Source organism: Quercus suber, unplaced genomic scaffold (genome assembly GCF_002906115.3).
Source record: "Quercus suber isolate HL8 unplaced genomic scaffold, Cork oak 2.0 scaffold_431, whole genome shotgun sequence".
NCBI classification, from domain to species: Eukaryota; Viridiplantae; Streptophyta; class Magnoliopsida; order Fagales; family Fagaceae; genus Quercus; species Quercus suber.
The window spans coordinates 266,505-276,795 of record NW_027069882.1 but is presented as its reverse complement, the minus strand read 5'-3'; the positions used below and the strand labels follow the sequence as shown (position 1 = coordinate 276,795).

The 10,291-nt window shown below is 30.2% G+C and overlaps 1 protein-coding gene across 1 annotated transcript; it reads left to right on the top strand.

Annotated features, from left to right (window-relative positions):
- The first annotated feature begins 3,164 nt into the window (after nt 1–3,164).
- On the top strand, nt 3,165–9,180 carry LOC112010330 (aldehyde dehydrogenase family 3 member F1). Its single transcript, XM_024042672.2, has 10 exons — nt 3,165–3,420; nt 4,027–4,095; nt 6,054–6,150; nt 6,559–6,765; nt 7,049–7,173; nt 7,302–7,406; nt 7,507–7,679; nt 8,041–8,131; nt 8,286–8,435; nt 8,625–9,180. The coding sequence occupies exons 1-10, from the start codon at nt 3,223–3,225 to the stop codon at nt 8,850–8,852; spliced, it is 1,443 nt and encodes a 480-aa protein (XP_023898440.2). The 5' UTR covers nt 3,165–3,222; the 3' UTR covers nt 8,853–9,180.
- Nucleotides 9,181–10,291: the final 1,111 nt, after the last annotated feature.

Genomic DNA, 10,291 nt, shown 5'->3' with positions numbered 1-10,291 from the left:
ATTTTAAAACTTAATAAATTTACCTAGATAAGTGAAAAATAGTAGTGGATAACTGGATATTCTTTTAACTACATGAGATAATCTCATAAAAATAAATAAATAAAAACTAAATAGGATTATGGGATGAGGGTATATATATATATATATATTTTTTTTTTAACAGGGATTTGTCTACAAATTAAGTTTTGATGCAGCCGTATTTACACAAATAGGTGCAACTAGTTGTGGTGCAATGGTTCGAAATGAGAGAGGATTAGTAATGGCAGCTCTATCAGCTAAGGGACCACTAGAATTTGATAGCTAGGAGGCAAAGGCGCTAGCTTCTTGGAAAGCAATGGAATTTGTGGTGGATGCAGGCTTTTCAAAGATTATCCTTGAGGGAGATAATGTACATGTCATGAAAGCAATTTCATCTCCAGCTGTCAATTCATCTCAACTGGGACTGATATATGAAGACATTCGATGTTTAGCCGCAGGTCTTACGAGTTTCTTTGTTGGTTGTGTCCGCCGTAGTGCAAACTTTGTAGCCCACTCTTTGGCTCGCTATGCTTGCCAAATAGATAATGATGTTATATGGCTAGAAAAAATACCACAACCTGCCTTAGAGGCCTTGTGTTTGGATTCATGTTCTTTAAATATTGAATGAATGAATCATATCTGGTTTCATTTTCAAAAAAATAAAAAAATAAAAATAGTAATGCAGAAAAACTTACGGCAATTTCATTTTGGAGATTAGGAAAAAATAAATAAAGAGTACATTAGTACTGGAAAAGAAGCAGTTTTATTTTTATTTAAAAAAAAAAAAAGTTGAATTATACTTAGCTACTAACTAATGTGAGAGAGAATTGTCACATTAAAAAAAAAAAAATGAGAGAGAATTGTGGAGGTGGGAGAAATGTGGTTAGAAAAACTGAAAATTTAAATTTAGCTAAAATTTAGAAAATTTTAAATTAATAATTTTACATATTTAACCCTGTTATTTAAGTTTTACAAACTGGTAAATTTTAGGGTACTTTAAAAATCAAAATTGAGGATCTCAAATAGAAGAAACCCCTAAAATATTACTAGTATAAATTCCACATTCTAGACTTTTTCATGTCAATTTTGCAGCTTGTCTCGTTTCCTAGCTTAACATCTTGTCGGCATGTTAGAGTTGGAGTGGCTTTGTAATGCAAAATTGCAAATGACTTGGCCCAATTTTTGTTAGCTTTAATTTTAATCTCAGAATATAAATTTAAGATGAGATTAAATTTAATTAAATTAAAAAAAAAAAAAAAGAATCACAATTAGGTGGAATCTCTCTTTCTTTCTTTCCTTTCTTTTTAATTTTTTTTATTTATTTTGGGTACCCCAAATTTAAAAAGTTTCAGTTTCATTCTAAAAAAATTGAAAAATATCAAAATTTTCGTCCCATCCTCTTTTAACTCCTTAAGAGATTGCATAAATGGAAGATATAGTATTAACATGGCAAGTCAAAAAGTTAGAATGCGGCTTGAGAAAAATTTACCAATAAATGGATGGGAGGTTTGATTCTTTTAAAATTTTGGGCTAGGTGCTTATTGAAACCCAAAAAAAAGTAAAGTCTAAGAAAAGTTTAAAATATGCAAATAAAGAAAAGCAAATTTAAGTAGATATCAGATTTTTTACCTAGTAGAGTTTTTTTTTTTTTTTTTATTGAATAAAAAATATATAAAAATCGAACCCTTAGGTATATTATAACGAGATAAATGTTTTTTGAGTCAAGATTACTTTGGCTCCCGACCGACCTCATTAATTTGAGGGGGAGCTCTTGTGGATTTCTGTGGGGAGCAGGTAACACCATCTGGGGGGTCCCACTGCCTTCATAAATGATATCACATGATCACATCATTTTCCAGGTTGTACAGTCTTGTTTACCAAAAATAAGCAACTTTCCAGGTAGTACAGTCTTGTTTGCCAAAAATAAGCCCAGGTGATGATTTATTTTTATTTTTTTTAAGGTTCACATGGATGAATTCTATTACTTTAAAAAAAAAAAAAAATTAAGAACTTGTTTGGTAAAATTGTTTGAATAATATTATTTATATTTTTTTAAATACATATAGGTAAAAAAATGTATAAAAAAAATGTAATATTGTTTACAAATTGAAAATATATTGTTAAAATACTTTACTAAATAGGTCCTAAGTACCTATTTGGTAATGTTATTTAAACAACTGATTTTGTTGTTTAAACACTACAATACATTTTTTTATAACTTTTTTTTACTCACATATATTTTCACAATGATTAAATAATATTCCTAAAAATTTCATCCTGACCCTAATAAGTCATATTGTCCCATAAAAAAAAAATTAAATAAGTCATTTGAACCAGAATTTTTTTATTATTTTAGTTTTACCCTTCTAATAATTCTTGTGTAAAATTGTTCAAAAAAATTAATAATAAATGTATATCTGTTTTGAAAGGTGGAAGGTGACACTTAATCCACTGCCTTCATAAATGATATCACATCACATTTCAGGTAGTACAGCGCCCTTCCAGGTAGTACAGTCTTGTTTACCAAAAATAAGCCCAGATGATGAATAAAGGTTCACACGGATGAATTCTAATAATTTTTTTAAAAAAAATTAAGGGTATGATAGAGTAATTTGAGTAATATAATTTGTAATTTTATGAAATATATGAAGGTAAAAAAATGTATAAAAATATGTGTAAAAATATGTGTAATATTATTTAAAAATAAAAATATATTACTAAAATGCTTTACTAAACAGGCCCTAAGTATCTGTTTGCTTATATGTTATTTAAACAATAATTTTTGTTATTTAATTTTAAACACTACAACATATATTTTCATAATATTTTTTTACTCACACGTATTTTCACAGTATTTAAACAACATTACTAAAAATTTCTTCCCAACCCTAATAAGTCATATTGTCCCATAAAAAAATTAAATTTGTCATATGGACCAGAATTTTTTTATTTTATTTTAGTTTTACCCTTCTAATAATTCTTGTGTAAGATTGTACAAAAAAAATTAATAATAAATGTATATCTGTTTTGAAGGGTGGAAGCTGACACTTAACCCCCTCTTGACCCCACATATTTACCATACATAGGCTGGTAACGTAGACTGCATGAGGAGCAGCTTTAATTATGAAACCCAACTAGTCAGTAAAGAAGACTAGTTAGACTAAGCTGCTGTGGATGAAGAGTATAGGGCACTTCCTCTGAGCCATGGAGACTTTGAGAGAGTTTGAAAGAGATCTGGGGGAGATGAGAGAGTATTACAGTCAAGGAAAGACTAAGGAAGCATCTTGGAGAAAGTCACAGCTCAAAGGGTTGCTTACTCTGCTAAAGGAGAAAGAGGGTGACATCCTTAATGCTCTTATGCAAGACTTGGGAAAGCATCAGGTTGAGACTTTTAGAGATGAGGTATACAAACTATATATCTTGTTCCATTTTAATTTTATGAGTGTACATATATATGGATTACCCTCTAAAAAATAAGAGTCATAATAACTTTTTTTTATATTTTTTTATAGTAGAGTCATAATAACCTGTTTGAGAGGTTACTAACTTGTTTTATTTTAAGCATACGAGTGCTTCCCTTGGAACATTTTAAGTGCATGTTTTTGTGGCTATCTTGTTTCTAGGATAGGGCTTTTTTTATTATTAAAAAAAAAAAACCTTCCTTGGTAAATTACACATACATCCAATAGGATTTGAACACACAAATTCACCTTCATTTGGTAGGGCCTAATATTATTTATCACATAAAATGGGTTTAGAAGTAATGCACAACTTTTCTTAGCCAAAATTACAACAAATTTGTTTAATTATTCACTGCCGGAAAAGGAAAATAAATAGAATTTGAAAACAGGTTAAATAATAATCACAATCACGAGGAATTTGTGAACATATTTTTACAAGGACGTAAATAAATAGTGGTAAAGACTATTGGATTCATTTTTAAGATGTAGGAAAGTTTGAGATTTTGATCTCTTGCTTTTGTTATGCATAAATTCTCCGTGTTTGCAGATAGGAACCTCGATTAAGACACTGAATTTGGCACTGGAGTCTTTGAGAGAATGGATGTCAGGAAGAAAGGTAAGTTCAACTACTAGACTTTACATGGCATTAATAATAATAATAATAATAGTTAATAGAGAAAAGGAAGAAGAAACGAATTATTTGTATATTTCATAACAATAAACCCCCCAAAAAAGACTAAATTATATTTTTGACTCTTGAATTTTGGTTTTTTTTTTTGATATTTTTCATTTTAGTCTACCAAGTATGATTTCATTTGGTCCTTATGTCTATTTCCGTGACTCCTATGGCCATTAAGGGAGAGAGGGTAAAATTTGTTATTTTTTTACTTTAAAAGAGAAATAATGTTGTTTTGTTGACACTTAACAGCTAAATTAGTCGTGACAATAGATGAGAATGGATGTCAGGAAGAAAGGTAAGTTCAACGACTAGACTTTACATGGCATTAATAATAATAATAATTAATAGAGAAAAGGAAGAAGAAACGAATTATTTGTATATTTTATAACAATAAACCCCCCAAAAAAGACTAAATTATATTTTTGACTCTTGAATTTTGGTTTTATTTTTTGAGATTTTTCATTTTAGTCTACCAAGTTTGATTTCATTTGGTCCTTATGTCTATTTCCGTGACTCCTATGGCCATTAAGGGAGAGAGGGTAAATTTTTTTATTTTTTACTTTAAAAGAGAAATAATGTTGTTTTGTTGACACTTAACAGCTAAATTAGTCATGACAATAGATGAAATCGTAGTTGTCAAATCGTGAATCGTATCGTGAATCGATTTTTGATTTTTTTTGTATTGTGTATCGTGTCGAATTGTGTATCATAAAATACACAAACACCTAATAAAATTATAAAATAATTATAGATACACATATATAAAAGATAAAAGAGGTATATTCATTATAAATTCAAAATATATTTAACTAATGAACAATTTAATCATTACTTATGTAATAAATTTGACAAAGCTAACTAAATAAATCAAATTAACTTATGTTTATAACATGCACATTCAAATTGATTAAACTCAGAAGTAATACATGGTATATGAACCAAAATAATAATACATTTTCATCATCTTGGCTAATCAATTCCATCTAAGTCAATACTATCATCATTTCCAACATCTTGCAAAATTATTTTTTCATAGACATTTTCTTTATTATTATCAACATTTACTTTTTTTTTTTATGGTTTTTTTATTCTAATAATTTTTTCTTAGCATTTTAGCTTTTAGACTCAAAATAATAATAATAAAATAAAAAATAATTATATTTTTATTTAATACATTATTAATAGCATAGAAAATAAATTTGCACATGTGAAAGTGAGTGTTACGAGTATAGTCTAAATTTTGTAGGAGAAAAAGAAGGGAGGAAAAAAACTCAAGGACTTGCTATTTCATTAAACACAATTAAGTTTCCCAATAATTTTGTGTTAACAAAGTCTAACAACTTGTTTAAATCAAATAAAATCACAAATTTTAACAAAAAAGCCTATTTTAAACCCACATGTCTATGTATATGATACGTACGATTCACCAATACGATATGCACCTATGTATCGAATGATTAATAAGCATTTATGATACGAAACTTTTTATACACGATACGTATCGCGTATCATATGATATTGACAATTATAGATGAAATATTGATTATTTTGAAAACTTAATCAAACTTTTTTTTTTGAGAAGGTAAAACTTAATCAAACTTAGTGGATCAAAATTAAGACAATCTCAAACTTTAAGGATCAAAGTGTAATTTAATAAAAAAAAATTGGTGTAATAATATTTTATTGGGATTCTGCATGGGAAAAAAGAAGTTTGTAGAACCTTTTAAAATTTTCCTGCTTTCTAGTAAGCAAAGAAGTTAAAAGTTTATACATAAACCGCCATGTTGATTTAGTCACGTGCTAATAATATTCAAGAATGTTTTTTTGAGAAACATATTCACGTAGTAAATTGAGGCAACACATACTAACAATTCTCGTTAATGTATGGTTTATAGGCTAAACTGCCGCAAATTGCTTTGCTCACTAGTGCAGAAATTGTTCCTGAGCCTCTTGGCCTTGTCCTCATTATTTCATCTTGGAATTTTCCCTTTGGTAAGTAAATTATTATACCTTTTAGAACATGATGAATTATTGATTGTTTCAAAAGTTTAAAATCTTAAGAAATGATGAATTTATTCATTTAATCATTATTATAACACTTTCCTTTATGTTTTGCCCAAACTCCCTTTAACAAGTGAGACCTAGCATGGGGAGTTTTTAAATTTTTTAAATGGGAGGTAGCTAGAGTGGAGATAGAGTTCAAACTCAATATCATAATTTTTGATATCATGATAAACCATTGATTGTCCTCAAAAACTTAAATAGTTAGTAAACGATGTATTCAATCATTAAACCATTATTCTAACATAACTAGAAAAAATATATAATAGTTTGCTTCATTTTTCTTCTCCCATGTCCTTAATAATGATTGAATTGTTGCTATTTTGTTACAAAATATAGGACTGTCCTTGGAACCAATGATAGGGGCATTAGCAGCTGGAAATACAGTGGTTCTAAAGCCCTCTGAATTGGCTCCTGCTAGTGCTTCTCTTCTAGCAACTGCAATTTCCACTTACTTAGACAACAAAGCTGTCAAGGTTATCCAAGGTGGACCATCTGTGGGTGAACAACTCCTACAGCAGAGATGGGACAAGATCTTCTTTACAGGTAAAATTAGTCTCTCATTTTTCTAACACTCCTCCTCGCACGTGGACCCAAAATCACCCTTAATATGTGAGGCCCGCCTAACATGTGAAATTTTTAATTTTTTAAATGAGAAGTAAAGTGAAAACATGGTTCAAACTTATAATCACTCGCTCTAACATTATGACAAACTAACACTTGTTCCAAAAGCTTAGACTGATATGCAATAATGAATTTTATTCACCTAATCTATTCTAACCATTGCTTTTAAAAGATTAAGTAATTCAATCTTAATGTTAATGCTTAGGAAGTGCACGTGTTGGAAGGATTGTCATGTCTGCAGCTGTGAAGCATCTAACACCAGTTACTCTAGAGTTGGGTGGAAAATGCCCTGCTGTTCTTGATTCCCTTTCTAGTTCTTGGGACATAAAGGTAAGTTTGGCCTCAGTGTGTTACACTATTATATTTTATTGTCACAAAATTGGCCTACACACATGCATTTCTGGTCTATGTTATGAGAATATGCTAAGTTGAGTTCTTTTGTGCTGTCTAATCACAAGGTGGCGGTAAAGCGAATTGTTTATGGGAAATATGGTTGCTGTGCTGGTCAAGCATGCATAGCAATAGACTACATCCTTGTTGAAAAGAAATTTACACGCACTGTGGTATGAAAGTAGTAGTTTATGCTGAATCTTATATGAGTTTTTAAGTTTTTTGTTTGTTTGTAATGCAACAACATTTTGAAATAATGATACTCTATTTCAGGTGGAGTTGATGAAGAGCATGATCAAGGAAATGTTTGGAGAAAATCCAAAAGAATCACACAGCATTGCAAGGATAATAAATAAACAACATCTCTTACGACTTAAGAATCTTCTTAAGGATCCACATGTTGATGCCTCTACTGTTTATGGTGGTTCAGTGGATGAAGATAACTTGTAAATGACATTATTTAATCTCTTTTGTGAATATGGACCTCATGGTTTCAGTTCTATCTCTCTCTCTCTCTCTCTCTCTCTCTCTCTCTCTCTCTTTAAAACCCCCTCCCTTGAATTCATAGTGTTCATATTCAATAAATTGGTTTTTATATGGGATTAATCCCTATATTAAATTATTCCATTGTGATATTTTAAGGATTTGAAAAGAGACAAATGCTTGGTATATAAGAGAAAGTCGAGCTTCTGTTCTTAACCCCTTTTTTAGCACTAGGACAATTTTCTTTGACAGCTTGTCTTGTTCTTTAATTTGTATGTTTCACAAGTATTAGTTTTAATATGCATGTTATTGATCTCCATTCAGGTTCATTGAGCCAACAATCTTGGTGGATCCCCCTCTCCAAGCAGAAATTATGACAGATGAGATCTTTGGTCCATTGCTTCCAATAATTACAGTAAGACACACATGCAGAAATATGTATTATTTAATAGGTTTCTTTAATGGCCTTAATGGGCAGAGTATATAGGATTGTGGTGGTAGCTCAAGAAAGCTGAGTACTCAGTAAGGCATGTTGCACATTTATAGTGATTCTTTTCTTTGTTTGACAGCTAGAGAAGATTGAAGACAGTATACAATTCATAAATTCAAAGCCTAAAGCACTGGCTATATATTGCTTCACCAAAAATAAAACACTCCAAAGAAGGATGATTTCTGAAACTTCATCTGGAAGCGTGACATTCAACGATACAATTATTCAAGTATGTTATCAATAAGTCAATTGTCTGCACTAGTTTTAGTTTCTCAAGTAAACAAAACTGTCTAATCTGTACTCAATGAGTGAATATTAAACTGCACTTCATTGCAAAGGCCAAAAAACAGTATAATAGTCCTCAATGCTTATAGCTTCTAAATTCTCAGTCTAAAGGCTTGCATTTGGCTATGTGTAGTATGCAGCTGATACCCTCCCATTTGGAGGAGTTGGTGGAAGCGGATTTGGTAGGTACCATGGAAAGTTCTCATTTGACACATTCAGCCATGAGAAAGCCATTGCAAGGAGAAGTTTCCTTACTGAATTTTGGTTTAGATTTCCTCCATGGAACAATCACAAGTTTCAACTCTTGGCTTCCAGTTTCAATTTCGATTATCTTGGATTAGTCCTTGTTATACTCGCTTGAAGAGTTATAGGGAGGGATTAGGTGACATATAGCTACTTTTATTGGAAGTACATTGCTCATTTAAATGGAAGTGAAAGGGAGAGAGTGAGAGGAATCACAATTAGATATACATTTGAAAGTGTTATTATTTATAATTTTATAGTATCAAAAACCAATGTATGCAAATTGTTGCGCTCTAAATTTAGCAGATAAAGCAATGGGAGCTTTGAGGATATGCTCCCCCCTGTGAGTTAGCAAGAATTTCTTATGAGGGCTGAAAGTTTGTATTACTAATAGAATACAGTTATGATGTTTTTATATATTAGGGGTATGCTTTATTGTTTACTAATATGTTTGAAATTCTAAGGTTATAACTTCCAATTATGAAGTTTTGTCGTGTATGTCTCAGCAATGAAGAATCTATCTGTAGAAATATATATATATATATATATATTTATATATATCTCAATGCTTGGGTTTGTTTCTACAAGAAATTTTATCCACAACATTTTCACAATATTTATATAATAAATTATAAGTGATAAATTGTTATCGACTGTTATTGTTAGACAAAAAAATAATTTCAATTGTGAGTTCAAAATTAAAAGTAATAAGTAATAACAACTTACCATCTAAAATTTGTTATAAATTTTTTTTAGATGTAACACTTTTCTTGTTCTTTTGTGTTCTTTTTTAGGTGGGAGATAGGTGGTTCTTCTTTGCTCTTTCTTTTTCTTTTTGTTTTTCTTTTTATTTTTCCTTTTTCTTGGTGGATAAGGGGAGAGGTTCAGTTGATTTGTCACAAAGAGAAAAATTGTCCCATCTCCCATCTCTACAAATTGAAAATACAAGAACGAAATTTATGTATATGTGTCTCTACCAAAAAATTGGGCCCAAGCCTAATTGCATGTCCTGGTCTTCCAACAAGACCTCATATCTTCCATTCCCAAATGTAACCCAAAAAAGAAGAAGCCCAATTATTTATTATTCCACATTCTAGACTTTTCATGTGAATTTTGCAGCTTGTCTCATTCCTAGCTTAACAGCTTGTCGGCATGTTAGAGTTGGAGGGGCTTTGTAATGCAAAATTGCAAATGACTCAGGGCCCAATTTTTGTTAGCTTTAATTTTAATCTCAGAATATAAATTTAAGATGGGATTAAATTTTAAAATGAAAGAATCACAATTAGGTGGAATCTCTCTTTCTTTCTTTCCTTTCTTTTTATTTTTTTTTTATAATTATTTTGGGTACCCCAAATTTAAAAAGTTTCAGTTTCATTCTAAAAAAATTGAAAAATATCAAAATTTTCGTCCCATCCTTTGAACTCTTTAAGAAATTGCATAATGGAAGATATAGTATTGACAAGGCAAGTCAAAATTTAAAATATGGCTTGAAAAAAAAAATAAATGGATGGGTGGCATGATTCTTTTAAAGTTTTGGGCTAATCCCTTTGGATAAAG

Coding starts and splice junctions, on each gene's coding strand:
- LOC112010330 (XM_024042672.2), top strand. CDS start 3,223: ATGGAGACTTTGAGAGAGTTTGAAAGAGATCTGGGGGAGATGAGAGAG. Junction 6,151..6,558: donor ATCTTGGAATTTTCCCTTTG/GTAAGTAAATTA, acceptor TACAAAATATAG/GACTGTCCTTGGAACCAATG. Junction 8,132..8,285: donor CATTGCTTCCAATAATTACA/GTAAGACACACA, acceptor TTTGTTTGACAG/CTAGAGAAGATTGAAGACAG.